At 53.9% G+C, this 13,816-nt stretch overlaps 5 protein-coding genes across 5 annotated transcripts; 3 read left to right on the forward strand and 2 right to left on the reverse strand.

Annotated features, from left to right (window-relative positions):
* Positions 1-905: 905 nt before the first annotated feature.
* G6M90_00g048160 (uncharacterized protein) lies at positions 906-1,766 on the reverse strand (the record flags this gene model as incomplete). Its single annotated transcript, XM_014689445.1, has 1 exon — positions 906-1,766. The coding sequence occupies one exon, from the start codon at positions 1,764-1,766 to the stop codon at positions 906-908; it is 861 nt and encodes a 286-aa protein (XP_014544931.1).
* A 1,950-nt stretch (positions 1,767-3,716) lies between these two features.
* GRXC6 (Glutaredoxin-C6) lies at positions 3,717-4,197 on the forward strand (the record flags this gene model as incomplete). Its single annotated transcript, XM_014689446.1, has 3 exons — positions 3,717-3,768; positions 3,868-3,966; positions 4,028-4,197. The coding sequence occupies 3 exons, from the start codon at positions 3,717-3,719 to the stop codon at positions 4,195-4,197; spliced, it is 321 nt and encodes a 106-aa protein (XP_014544932.1).
* A 363-nt stretch (positions 4,198-4,560) lies between these two features.
* On the reverse strand, positions 4,561-5,724 carry AIM18 (Altered inheritance of mitochondria protein 18; the record flags this gene model as incomplete). The annotated part of the gene is made up of 1 exon (XM_014689447.1): positions 4,561-5,724. The coding sequence occupies one exon, from the start codon at positions 5,722-5,724 to the stop codon at positions 4,561-4,563; it is 1,164 nt and encodes a 387-aa protein (XP_014544933.1).
* Positions 5,725-6,808: 1,084 nt separating this feature from the next.
* Positions 6,809-9,158, forward strand: agl2 (Alpha-galactosidase 2; the record flags this gene model as incomplete). Its single annotated transcript, XM_014689448.1, has 3 exons — positions 6,809-6,902; positions 6,952-7,558; positions 7,616-9,158. 3 exons carry the CDS (start codon positions 6,809-6,811, stop codon positions 9,156-9,158), a joined length of 2,244 nt encoding a protein of 747 aa, XP_014544934.1.
* Positions 9,159-11,062: 1,904 nt separating this feature from the next.
* On the forward strand, positions 11,063-13,545 carry grrA (SCF E3 ubiquitin ligase complex F-box protein grrA; the record flags this gene model as incomplete). The annotated part of the gene is made up of 4 exons (XM_014689449.1): positions 11,063-11,812; positions 11,899-12,627; positions 12,698-12,809; positions 12,881-13,545. 4 exons carry the CDS (start codon positions 11,063-11,065, stop codon positions 13,543-13,545), a joined length of 2,256 nt encoding a protein of 751 aa, XP_014544935.1.
* Positions 13,546-13,816: the final 271 nt, after the last annotated feature.

Raw genomic sequence — 13,816 nt, forward strand, 5'->3', positions numbered from 1 at the left:
TGACTGAGAGAAAAGAAAGGAAGGCGACTGCTCAGACGACGTCGAAGACACACAAATCCTCCAACCGAACCGGCGAGAATCTGTTGCTGTGACTGCTGTGGGTTAGTCGTCCCTGGGATGTTGATGAAGTGGTCGCGATAGTGCTTGACTGGCGAGAAAATCCAAGTTCCGCTTGAGGGCTCGTTGTGCCTTTGCAACAACTGACGCTAACTGAATATGGTTAAGTGGCTTTCGGGGTCAAGCGAACACCGCTCACAGCGACGACTCTGTTTAGGGCTGCGAGACCTATTGTGCCCTTGCCGAAATTCTGCCGGCTTGCCGGCTCTGTCCGCTTAGGGACCCCACATTTTGCCAAAACAGCTCAGCAGAGTTCGGGGCCAATCACGTCTTGACTTTTGAGCAGAGTGGAATAGTGCAACGGGCAATGGAATCAATGTGAGTGGTAAGGCTTCGAGGAAGGAGGTCAGTGACATTCCATACACTGGCGGTACTATCAGCAGGAACATACATACCTCGGTACTCAGCACTGTGCTCAACACCCTGATACACAAGTTCACCAATAAAATTATTTATTGCGCGAAGAGAGAGTTCTTCAGAATCTATCCAACGCCATGACGATAAAGGGTGCTAGCGGTTAACCATACATATTGAAGATCTTTCGCCGCACATTGCACGATCATCTATCTTGCCGAAATGTACCCTACTATTACAGAGGCTCCGCAACACGCAGTAATGCAAAAATCCATGCCATGCCATGCCATGCGCTTCTTTCCGTCAGTCTTGAATAATGCAAATCTGGCCCTCAAAGCCAAATGGGTTCCCAACGCCAATCAAGTCTAGCTCTCATGTCTATCTTCATAAACCCGACGTCATAAAGATGAATAGTTGCGAGCCGTCATGCTGCTCTAGGAAGCCTTTGCCGCATCTAAAGCTTTCAATGTATCTTGAACCTTCTTCACCAATGCCTTTCTTCTCGCTCTGACTTCTGCGATTCCTTCCGTGTCCACAGCATCCAATTTCAGTAGGATAATCTGCAGAAGCGACTCGGAATACTTTCTGTGCTCATCCTCACGCTTCTTGGGATCACTTGGCGGTGACGCAATGAAGTTGTCACAGAGAGGGAGCCAGTTCTTGGTAAATTCATCGGACAGCTCGTCGAGCTTCTTCATCGGGCCGGCGCCAGGAGTAGGTGAGCTAGCTTCGACGTTGGATGTGCTATCACGAGGGCTGCTGGCAGAATCACCACCGGCCTTGGCTCCCTTCTTCTTGGATCGCTTCTTCTTGCGACGGCCTGACTGGTTGTCGTTGACAATGACCATTTCTTCTTCGGACGGGCTGCTCTCGTCTTGAATATCTGAAAGAACAGCCAACAGCTCGCTGTTATTTTTCACCTCGTAGTCCCGCACGGGGGCAGCCGGCTCTTTAAGCTGGCGGCCCTTGTAAAGAAGCTTGATGCGGCGAGTTGCGCTCTGAGACAACTCCATCATAAGGCCGACGCGCTCCCGCACATCCTTCACACGTAGCTTTCCGTCTCCGATAGAATATGCCGGGAAATGAGCAGGGTATGTCACACCCTTGTTTTTGATGAGTAGTACGTCATCCTCTGGCGGAGGACCACCGGGTCTTGTTCCGAGGTAGGAGTGATCTTCCAGGTCTTGCGATGTGATATAGCTAAAGTCTTCGTCTCTTACGGCAGGGACACCGCCCGCCATGGAGCTGTAGGGAGAGCTCTGCTCGCGGCTGAGAGACCAGCCATATCTCGACATGGTGAGAGGCAGGGCAACGAGAGCAGCGAGGCCGCTATACACAAGGCCAGGGGGGACGCCGAAGGTCTCGGAAATATATTCGTTCGATCCCTGGAAGGCTGTAGAGAGGTTGACCAGCGTGCCGTTCAAGTACGAGGTCAGGTTTTGTAGGGCACCAGAGGACGCCGCGATGCTCTGGCTGGAATCCACCTTGTCGTTGGTTGGTGAGGATAGCCCAATAAAGGACACCTCTTCCTTGCTTTCAACGGATGGGTCGAGTCGAGAATGGGTATGAGACTACAACGGGAGGCCTGGTGTTTTTGGTAGAATGCGAATGTGTCTGGCACTGTGTCTGGCACTGGCGACACTGGCGACCGCGACCGCAGTTCGTCAGTTGGCAGTGCTGGGGGCCGTTCTTTTCTTGTCGGCAGTGTGAAGTTGCCAAATGTACGTCGGCTTGGCGCGAGACTGAAGATGTTTCCTAAATGGGCCACTTCCCCGGTTGAATGGCTTTCTGCACGAGTCTGAAAATTTGTCGTGCGCTGTGTATGTACGCTCTGGGAGATGGTGGATGCGACGTTCCTGGAAAGAATGTTCGAATCGATGAGATCGACCCTGGCATTAAGGTTTGGGCTGACAAGGGGAGGATGACGAGGCTTAAGCTAGGGTCCAAAGTCAGGTGATGACGGGCGGTCAGCAGCAGGCAAGGCTGGAGGTAGAAACGCTCAATGCACCAAACAAGCTGTGAGAGGCCGTAAGAGGGTGCATCTAGAAGTCGGCTATGCTTCAAAAGGCACTTCTACTGTTATATACCTAGGCATGTACGAGTGAGACGACTTGCGGTGATGGTTTGTTTCCTTTCAACAACTGTTGGATGGCGGCGGCTGCTACCCTGTATTCTAGTCTCCCCATACTCCGAACTCGGGGAAGAACCACGATGTCTTGGAGAGTTGTCGAGCCTCCTATTATGCTATTCAAGGGCTTTTGACACGAGATTACATGATGACTCCTTCCGTATGACAATGCTTTGGGAAGAGAATGAGGTCATGGCAATTGTCAATGGTTTGTGATCTGGGTATACTCCTGTGCGATAACGTCATTGTTGAGTAGAGTGGAGAGACAAGCAGTAATTCCATGACTGGATAAATTCCCCCCATGTGTTCTCCTCCATGATTTGGGACGCATAGGCGTATACGGGCTGGCGGTAGGGACGAAGTTATCATGCAAGCCGGTCAGAACGATGCCGATGCTTGTGTAGTGATACGTCACATTATGAAGACCTGGACGACCATTCAGTACCATCAATGGTGAATCTGGTCGATGACCACTGTAGCGATTTCCCGTTCCCCGAGGTTACAGCGTGCGGCTCGTAGAGTGTTCCCTTGGGGCACGCGTTTATTATTGCTGGATGTGGTGCTGAATTCCGGAATCCTCACCGGATCGCAGTGACAGCATCTCCAGGGTGCTTGCCAATTGGTCGATGTCACTTGCTGATTCTGCATCTAAGTAGGCCACCAACCGACACCACCCAGGGCCAGCGGGAAGAGTCAAGTCCTCCTCCGACAATCCCAAAGAACAGAACATTTTGAACTAGAAAACACCAGATTCCAGCCACTCGCGACGGCATTGCATCATCGGTCAATCGTCGATGCCCCCAAGGCGCCCCACCCGTCCCTCCAGTCTAGCGTCAACCATTTACCAATCCCATCGCCACACGGCCGCGACTGATTCCATCATGGCTCAAGTTCTGACAAATCTCTCGACGTCCCTGAGTTGCCCCTCTCCCCTCTTGTGCCACAGCTTTTACAGATCCTGGCCCCGCCCGACCAAGCAATTATTATACATATAACCTCAAGTGCTATTTCCACTCTCGTGCATCTGCTGCCATTCGCCTTGCCGCAACAGCATCTCATGTTCAACATTTTTCGATCCTTCTTCTCTACTTCCGCAGCACGCCGCAGTCCCGCAGCCATGGCCCAAGCAAGCACCAAGGTCCAGACGCTCATCGACGAGTACCCCGTCGGTACGTTCCCTCATCCAGGCCAGCACACCTGGCGCCCGTCGCAACCGCGAACAAACCACGTCACAGTATACAGACTCGGTCGCTGACACGTCCTGACAGTCGTCTTCTCCAAGTCCTACTGCCCGTACTGCCGCGCCACCAAGGAAATCCTCAAGAAGCTCGGCGCCGAGTTCAAGGCTCTCGAGCTCGACCAGATCCGTACGTCGTCGTGCCGCCGTCCTCCTGCAGACAAGAAAATACTAACAAAGATGCCTTGCAGCCGACGGCGCCGCCTTGCAAGATGCCCTCGAGGACATCACCGGCCAGCGCACCGTTCCCAACGTCCACATCAGGCAGAAGCACATTGGCGGCAACTCTGACGTCCAGAGCCTCAACAACTCCGGCAAGCTGGAGGGTTTGTTGAAGGACTCTGGTGCGCTCAAGGCGTAAGAAAGAGCCATTTGGATTTTGCATTGTATTTTTGTTGTGCTCGAGATCATAAAAACTATACATACATAGAAGACAAGACAGCGGCTGATTTGTCTCGGGGGTTTTGTCCAATCTATACAGAGCGAGGCTTTGATAGACGGTAGACGTATAGATTATGCGACCGACACGTGTACGGATGATGACCGTATTTTTTTCTTCAGAGACGGTCCTGGTTTTGATGACTCAATACAAGGTGGGATAACGTACATTGGCCGTTTCGCCGGAGTGGATATGAACTGTTTTCCATAGCACGATGTAATTGTGCGTCTAGTATACAAGTGACCTTTCATCGCGCACGTCCCCGACCGCCCATCAGGACGGTGTCTACAAAATCTGTGCAGCGACGGTGCCAACGGGCCGCTCTACAAACTCCATGATTCCCTCAATGATATTGTCCCTGGCTCCCTCGGAGGCAACCTTGTCCCCGGCCAGGTAATTCAACCACAGCAGCCTGGAAAGTCTCTCGTCAGAGAGGGTGCCCATCAAGCTCCTGCCAACTTGCTGCTTATGACCCCCTTCGCCGTACAGGACCGCCAATGTGCCATTCGCGTCGCGCGACAACAAGAGCTCCTTCCTCTTGGGAACCTGCCCGCGGTTAAAGAAGATCTTGAACTCCTTCATGGCTGCACCAAACGCCTCGTCGCTATAGGCATTGCCGCGCCCGGAGCGAGCCTGGATAGCCCGCACGAACCCATCTCTCAAGTGGTGAAAGTCGGTATCGCGGACGGGTACGATCCGGAACGCCGTGCGGCACCCGGCCTCCCGCAGGATGGAATCCCAGGTCTGCTCGCCCTCGGCGGCGTCGCGGAGCGCTTTGCGCAGGGCGTCCTTTTCGGAAGGAATCAGCGTGGTGGCGAGCGGGTTGATCTTCTTGACGAGGTAATGCTGCAGGCGCTCAATGTCCTGCGTGGCGACGTAGAAGCCCACCAGGTAGACCTGGATGCCGATGAATGTGACCGTCCTCATGCCCAGTCCGACAAGTGTGTACTCCACGCCGGCGCTATTCGCTACGGATGCCGCCACGGGTCCGGCTGCGGTTGAGGCGCCCGGGAGGTCGAGTTCCATGGTGCGAGGAAACGCCGGGACGACGCTGTATCCCGTGGGGACAATCTCCCTCCCTTCTTCATCGTGGAGAACAACCTTGCGCTTCTCGCCGGCCTCCGTCTTGAACGCCTCGGTCGGGATGGGGGCGTCGCACTTGACTGCGATTTTGTCCTTTTCACCTTGGACGTCGAGCGCTTTCTTCAGCTTCCATGCCGTGTAGATGAAGGAGATGATACCGGCAACGGCGCCGGCAGTCAGGAAAGCGGTGCGGTTCCTCTCATAGTCGCGGCGTTTGCTATTGAGCTTGTTGAGGTCGAAGTCTTGGGTGGCGCGGGCAGATGCAGATGCCCTCTGGGAGAGAAGGGCGCGGCTGGTCGTCGGCACGCGAGATGGACAGGCGGATGCGCGGGCGAGTGGCCGGGCGAGTCGTGATGGGTGACGCATTGCGAATTGACTATGTTGGCGATGAATCAAGCAGTTGGGTTAGCACTGCGGATGGGCCATGAGGTGGCTACGGGCTGTGGTTTGGATGTAAGAGATGTTGCGTGATGGAGAAATTTGTGACGTAGTGGTTCGATTGGTGGGACTGGCCAATTGACTTGGAGCTGGTGGCTTGATTGAGTGCTGGGGGCTCTCTTGGCGTCATTACGCAAGCTATTTCCATTCAAATAGAAACAACTGGCTCGAATTCACACCGGGCGTGCTGGGCTCCATGGTTTCGTATCCCTAATTGTGCAGTTTCGTAGGCACTGGGTGCTTGGACAGCTCGACATATCTCTGGCTGGCCGCAGAGGTCAATGTCACGGCGAGCAAAGCCTTACACCCACCGCAGCTGCCGACCTGGCCATCTCTCCATTACGCCGACAAGCCTCCATGTCCGTCTACGGACAGCATAGAAGCGCGCAAATAGGAGTCAACCCCGATCTGCTCCAAGACCACCGGCGGAAGTGCAGATCTGCCAAGTCGCAAAAGCCCAAAATGCCGAATCCATCTCGAGGACAGCGGAGTGGCTCCCCGCATATTGGCCTCGCAGCCAATGACGGCTTTTCAAAACCGCCTTCCGCAGCGCTTGGCTTGCTGCTTAAGTGGGGCGCATGCATTCTCCTACTCGACTCCATAAAGTTCTCTAACCAGTTTCCCCAGAGTCCCGGGCCGACCAAGAGCCACTTATATGACGGTATCGTCGCTGTCCGCGCCCGGCGGTGATGCTGGATTCATACCAACGTGTAGCTGAGCACGGTGCCTGTTCGTTTGAGTAGCCACTTGGCCTGCATCTAGCCAAAATACGGCCGAATCTAGCCAGCAAAATATCCTCCCCGGACGAGACCCTAGCGAGGACGATGCGGAGAATTCTGCGTTTCCCCCGCTGCCGGTGCCGTGCGTAGAAATGACAGTTGGATGAGAATCTGCGTAGTATATAATGTCTACAATCTGCCTTGGCCCCAGCTCCGAATTCGTGCCTGTGTTATCTTGTACGGCTTCCCATTACAAAGCCACCACCAAACTATAGTTGGTGGTAGAAGCAACCATGGGACAAGTGCCGGCTCTTTGTAGGTTGACTGTCTTTCTCCTGGCCGCGGGCATGGTGTCAGCTGCGAGTGCTCAGGGTGGTTCCCAAAAACGTAGGTTCCCGCCACTCATTCCCGGACCAGAAGCTGATGATGCCCGTAGCGATCCAGGTTGACGGAACGGCCTTTGCTCTCAACGGCGACGATGTTTCATATCGTTTTCACGTTGAAAACGCCACGGGAGACCTGATTGGAGACCATTTTGGCGGACCGGCCGAGGGCGACACCATTGAGGCGGAAATCGGACCCGTCCAAGGCTGGGTTGACATGATCGGCCGTGTGCGGCGAGAGCTGCCCGACCTTGGCCGGGGCGATTTCCGAACGCCCGCCGTTCAGATTCGGCAGTCAGAGGGCCATACCATTAGTGATTTCCGGTACCAGGGGCACACGGTCCTCGAGGGGAAACCCGCGCTCAACGGCCTGCCGTCTACCTTTGGGAAAGACGACGACGTTTCCACGCTGGTCGTACACATGTATGACAACTACAGCTCCGTGGCAGCAGATCTCAGCTATTCAGTCTTCCCTAAATATGACGCCATTGTTCGCAGTGTCAACATCACCAACAGAGGCAAAGGCAACATCACCATCGAGAGACTGGCAAGCTTCAGCGTTGATCTGCCGTGGGGCGACTATGATATGCTGGGGCTCAAGGGCGATTGGGCTCGAGAGGGCATGAGGGTCCGTCGAAAGGTCGATTTTGGCATCCAGGGGTGAGGACGACTGTGGCCGAGAATCTCTTCGTTTATGTGCTGACATGTTTTGGGTAGCTTTGGCAGTGCGACCGGATACTCGTCTCACTTGCACAATCCGTTCCTCTCACTGGTGTCTAGAGCTACCACCGAGTCACACGGAGAAGCCTATGGGTTTTCTCTAGTTTACACTGGATCATTTGCTGCCGAGATTGAAAAGAGCTCCCAGGGCCTGACAAGGGCCATGCTTGGATTGAACCCATCCCAACTTGCATGGCCACTTGGACCCGGCGAGTCACTGCAGTCTCCCGAGTGCGTTGCGATATTCTCAAGCACCGGTATCGGCGGCATGTCACGCAAACTACATAGCCTCTATCGTCAGCACCTGATGAAGAGCAAGTACGCTACCGAGACACGCCCTGTTCTCCTTAATAGCTGGGAGGGCCTTGGGTTCAACTACAACGCCAGCACGATTTATCGACTTGCACAGCAGAGCGCGGAGCTCGGGGCCAAGCTCTTCGTGTTGGATGACGGCTGGTTTGGCGTAAAGCATCCTCGCATAACTGATAATGCCGGGCTCGGAGACTGGGAAGTCAACCCCAAGCGGTTCCCCGATGGACTCGAGGCGTTGGTTGACAAGGTTACCGCTCTACCTGTTGGCAATTCGTCTACAAAGCTCAAGTTCGGCCTGTGGTTTGAGCCTGAAATGGTGAACCCGGACTCGAATCTGTATGAAGTACATCCCGATTGGGCTCTTCACGCTGGCAGGTACCCTCGCTCGTTAACAAGAAACCAACTGGTGCTTAATGTGGCGTTGCCCGAAGTTCAAGATTTTATTGTCGACTCAGTGTCCAATATCCTCAACAGCTCTAACATTGCCTATGTCAAGTGGGACAACAATCGTGGCATCCATGAAACACCAGCGCCATACACCGACCATCAGTATATGCTTGGGCTGTACAAGGTCTTTGCCAGGCTTACAGAACGGTTCCCGGATGTGATCTGGGAAGGCTGCGCTTCGGGAGGAGGAAGATTTGATCCCGGCGTGCTGCAATACTTCCCGCAGATCTGGACATCTGACGACACCGACGCAGTAGAGCGCATCTATATTCAGTTTGGGACCTCACTGGTGTATCCGCCATCCGCCATGGGAGCACATGTATCGGCGACGCCAAACAGCCAAAGCGGACGAAACGAAACAATCGAGTTTAGAGCCCATGTTGCCATGATGGGTGGTTCATTTGGCCTCGAGCTTGATCCGTCACACATGCCAGAACAGGATAAGGCCAAGGTTCCAGACCTCATTAAGCTTGCCGAGAAGGTAAACCCCATTGTCGTCAAAGGTGACTTGTGGCGTCTTAGTCTACCGGAAGAATCCGACTACCCTGCGGCATTGTTCATCTCCGAGGACCAAAAACAAGCCGTGCTATTCTATTTTCAACTCAAACCCACCATTAACAACTCTTGGCCAGTGGTGCGTCTCCAAGGACTAGACGCCAAAGCCATGTACAAGGTGGATGGCATTCAAACGGTTTCTGGTGCCACTCTCATGAATCGAGGTGTCTCGTATAATTTTGAGGCTGGGTATTCGAGCAAAGTTGTGTTTTTTGAAAAGCAATAAGAACGGTAGATGCTCAGTTGGGAGTAATAGACGATACCTGCGGAAAAGCCTGGAAGAACTTTGTATATGCTCAGTGTTGCTGCTCATGAGGAAGACAAAAATATAATGTAAAGAAAAAAAAAAAAAACCGGTTCCACGAGGTTGATTGTTAGTGACAACACAGGGCTTTGTTCTACGACGCCAAGAATTGATGCTTAGGCCCTGTGTTATGGGGCGAGAAGGGGGTGCCGCGGTCTCGCCTGAATCACCGTCATGGCAACCACTGATAAAGCAGCGACAAGAGTAGCAGTGAATGGCATGTTCTAACAAGTGTAGATTAGAATCTCGAATCGCAAAGATCAAGAAGGTTGCCAGGACACGTCAGAGGGTCACGTGCTCTTCCCGTGTGACATTCCTGGGCGAGCAGCTGAATGGCAGCCTTTGTTCGAAAGGTTGGTCAGCATGGGGGCCAGAAACAGCAGAGTTTCAGAGCTCCCAACGGGGCAAATGTTCAAAAAGCCACAAAATGCATCAGGCATCATGCCTTGGTGTCTCATGAGCCATGAATGTCCGTGCCGGTGTCAAAGCCAGGGGCCTAGTGGGATCTGAATATTGAAGGCTTGGGGCAATGCCCGTGCGAGGGCCTCGCTACCAAGAATAACAGCTACTATGGAACGAGCAGACTTTGTTCGGACGGGCACTTGGATCGGGGAGCCGGGTATAGAGTCGCCGCTGTGTTTGATGAAACAGCATCAATGTAATCAAGGCTCCGCTGGCTGCTTATTTTGCTGAGACGGCACGGAGCAGGCTGCTCGGTACGCGCAAAGAAGCCACGGCCTTGTCGACAGAAGAGAGGTTGAATGACTGGTTGATTTCGAGACTCGGCTTCTCCAGCTCGTGATGTCGGCGGCGGCATTCATTGTCCAGTCTGCATGTCAGACGGGCTGGGGAAGGAGCTGCCGTCTGGTCTGTTGATGGCACCAGACAAAGCTGCCCTCCCTGCGGCCCAAGGGCTAGCAGGTACTCCGTACTAGTAGCATGAACGGTCAACTGGTGCGTGCACATGTGCCCTGCGCAGTTTCAACACATCCAGTCTGGTCCATGTCAACATTGAATCCATGACCACATGCGCCCTGTGCTGGGTCTCCGCCGGGTTTCCCGCTGGGTGTCGGCCGCGTTCCAGCGCCACAACGCTACGGCTGCGGGTGACGTGCACCATCAACGCCTGGCCGTCAAGCCGCTGCCCCCCCGAGCATGTGCCTTGTTTGGTCGCCTCAAACAAACACTCATGGGAAGAGACGAGAGATCCGCAAGCACCACCCGTGATCGCTTTGACAGATCCGCCGGTGCCTGCTGTTAAAACTCCATTTGAAAATTGAAGCAGCATCAGCCAGCCGGTTACTCGGTATAGTCATCGCTGACTCAAGGGCTGTGACACACCGTTGACCTGCACGTTGACCTGCGCACGCTTCCAAGCGTTTGACATCGAAAGCGACCAGACTTGACCTGACCGAAGCGCCGCAGCCCCAGCCCTGGCCGTCAGAGGCTGTCTGGCGCCCCCCAACTCTGCCCCCAACTGGCCTTATCAACGGGCTTCCTTTTTTCCTGGTCTCATTGAGTGCTCCCATCTATCTCCTTCACCACCTCTCGCTCCGCCTGCTGCATCGCCGTGCTGCCAGGCGATTACATCGACGCATCGACGCATCGACCCGACCGCAACGTCCGCAGCCGTCGGCCTCTCGTCAGGCCCAGGCTGTCTGTCCCGGCCGTCTGCGCCTTATTGCCCTGATTCCTGGCTACCCAACTGCTCGAAGAAGGCTGACTGGGCGCCTTCAGCTTCACCCTGCCTGCCCCGCAGCTACAAAGCAACCAGCTGGGCCGCCGGCCATCAAGGGAAGTGAAGGCCTCGCATTTCCACCATCGCCATGATTCCCTCAGCCGCGCCCGCCAACATGATGGCTACCAGGGCCAGCGCTGTCCCCGACGAACAGGACGACTCCCGCTCGTCGTCTTCTACCGCCTCGCCCGTCCCTGCCGACAACGAAGAGTCCGATTTCTTTCTTGGCGCCAACGACTCCGAGTCGTCTTTGGGCGTCCCCAACTTCCAGGACATGCAGGTCGAGGACTCGTGCTGGCCGCCCATCAACAGGCTGCCCAACGAGATCCTCATCAGCATCTTCGCCAAGCTCGGCGCCACATCAGACCTGTATCACTGTATGCTGGTATCCAAGCGATGGGCTCGCAACGCCGTCGACCTGTTGTGGCACCGCCCTGCCTGCACCAACTGGAGAAATCATAGCAGCATCTGCCAGACCCTGGGCCTCGAGCGCCCTTTCTTCAGCTACCGCGACTTCATAAAGCGATTAAACCTCGCCGCCCTTGCTGACAAGGTCAACGATGGAAGCGTCCTGCCCTTGGCCGCCTGCACCAGGGTCGAGAGGTTGACGCTGACAAACTGCCGGGGCTTGACCGACTCTGGCCTGATCGCTCTGGTTGAGAATAGCCCGTCGCTGCTGGCTTTGGATATTTCCAACGACAAGAACATTACTGAGCAGTCCATTAATACTATTGCCCAATACTGCAAGAGGCTGCAAGGCCTCAACATCTCCGGCTGTGACGGCATCTCCAACGAGAGTATGATTAACCTTGCACAAAGCTGTAAATATATCAAAAGGGTATGCCATGATTCCCTGCAAAACTTTCTGCTCTGGGAGCCATCGTTGACTAACGTATTGATTCCTTTCCCTTTCCGCCTTTTTAGCTGAAACTAAACGAATGTGTACAACTTCGCGATAATGCTATTCTCGCCTTTGCGGAACTATGCCCCAACATTCTTGAAATCGATCTCCACCAATGCATGCATATTGGGAACGCTCCAGTTACATCCCTCTTGTTCAGAGGAACCTGCTTGCGAGAGCTCCGGCTCGCCAGTTGCGAGCTCATCGACGATAGTGCATTTTTAAATCTTCCCGACAAGCGAGTGCGGACCTATGAACATCTCCGAATCCTCGACTTGACTTCCTGCACACGCCTTACTGATGCCGCCGTGGAAAAAATTATCGACGTTGCCCCCCGCCTTCGCAACTTGGTCCTTGCCAAGTGCCGCAATATTACGGATGCCGCCGTACACGCCATCTCGAAGCTTGGCAAGAACCTTCACTACGTTCATTTAGGCCACTGCGGCCAAATTACTGACGAGGGTGTTAAGAAGCTCGTACAGAGTTGCAATCGTATCAGATATATCGATTTGGGCTGTTGCACAAACTTGACAGACGACTCCGTAAAGCGATTGGCGTTGCTCCCGAAACTAAAGAGAATTGGTCTTGTGAAGTGCAGTTCCATCACCGATGAATCCGTCTTTGCCTTGGCTGAAGCCGCTTATCGGCCCAGAGTACGGAGAGATGCTAGCGGAGTGTTTATCGGAGGGGAATACTACACACCTAGCCTGGAGCGCGTCCATCTGAGCTATTGTATTAATTTGACATTAAAGGTGAGTCTATTTTATGCCTTGCGACCTTTTTGCACGCATGCCAGTCATTTTCAGTTCTGACAAAGACCAGAGCATCATGAGGCTGCTCAACTCATGCCCAAGACTCACTCACCTTAGTTTGACTGGCGTTGCTGCTTTTCAACGGGATGATTTCCAAGCTTACTGCAGAGTTGCGCCGGTTGGTAAGTGTACAGAATTTGGTTTTGGTCGACTCCCTTTCTCCTCTATTTTGATTCTAACATCTTGGAAACAGAATTTACTCAGCACCAACGCGACGTCTTTTGTGTCTTTTCTGGCAGTATGGTCTCCCAGTTCCGTGAGTTCCTCAACACCTCATCGCAATTCGCAGAGCTCCGGGAAAGCCTGCCGTACCGAGCCGGGGGCAGTCGGATCAGGGGTGCGGCTGCTAGACGTTCACAAGCTATGGCCAACTATCTCAACGCCGCTGAAGGTGAAGGCTTTGACGATGAAATGCCTGATGAAGAGAATGACTTTGAGGGCCTCGAAGGAACCGACATGGCAGTTGACCCAGCGGCCCAGAATCCACCACACATTCCTGCTGCGCTTGCGTCTTCCGCGCCATCGATCCCAGTACCGCCGCCGCCGCCTCCAGCACCTGGAATTATGCAGTATCCTTTTGCTTCGGCTAGTCATGCTCACCCGGCGATTCCGAGTTTGGAACAGCAATACGCGGCTTTAGTGGGACCTTTGGCTTTTTCTAGCTTCATCACCAACGAACCAGCGACTGGCAATCCACCACTTAGCGCTAATGGGCGAGCGCAGGCAAGTATAGCCAATTTGACCTCGCAATCAATTCCCCAACGGGCGAGAACATCCTCTGCAAGTGGTCTAGCAAATGGCACTGGAGCTAGCACAGCTCCTCTGCACCAGCACCCTCCAGATGACGAACAGCAATGATTCACTATTTGAACTGTTTGAGTGACATGGGTCTCGTGGAAAGGGTAGCGGCGAAAAGCATTTTTTTCACTTGAAAAGTAGGGTTTGGCCAAACCTGAAAAAGAGGAGGGAACTAGCCCCATCATTTGAGCGAGTAGACGAAAGTCATCCACCAGGCAAGTATATTAAACATAAGAATGGCGACGGGAGGATCCGACAGAGGCATCATTTCTTTTCCAGCTGCACAAGCGGAGTTCACTGCGTTTCTTGGGAGGGATGAATGTTATGAATA

Source organism: Metarhizium brunneum, chromosome 2, assembly GCF_013426205.1.
Source record: "Metarhizium brunneum chromosome 2, complete sequence".
NCBI lineage: Eukaryota > Fungi > Ascomycota > Sordariomycetes > Hypocreales > Clavicipitaceae > Metarhizium > Metarhizium brunneum.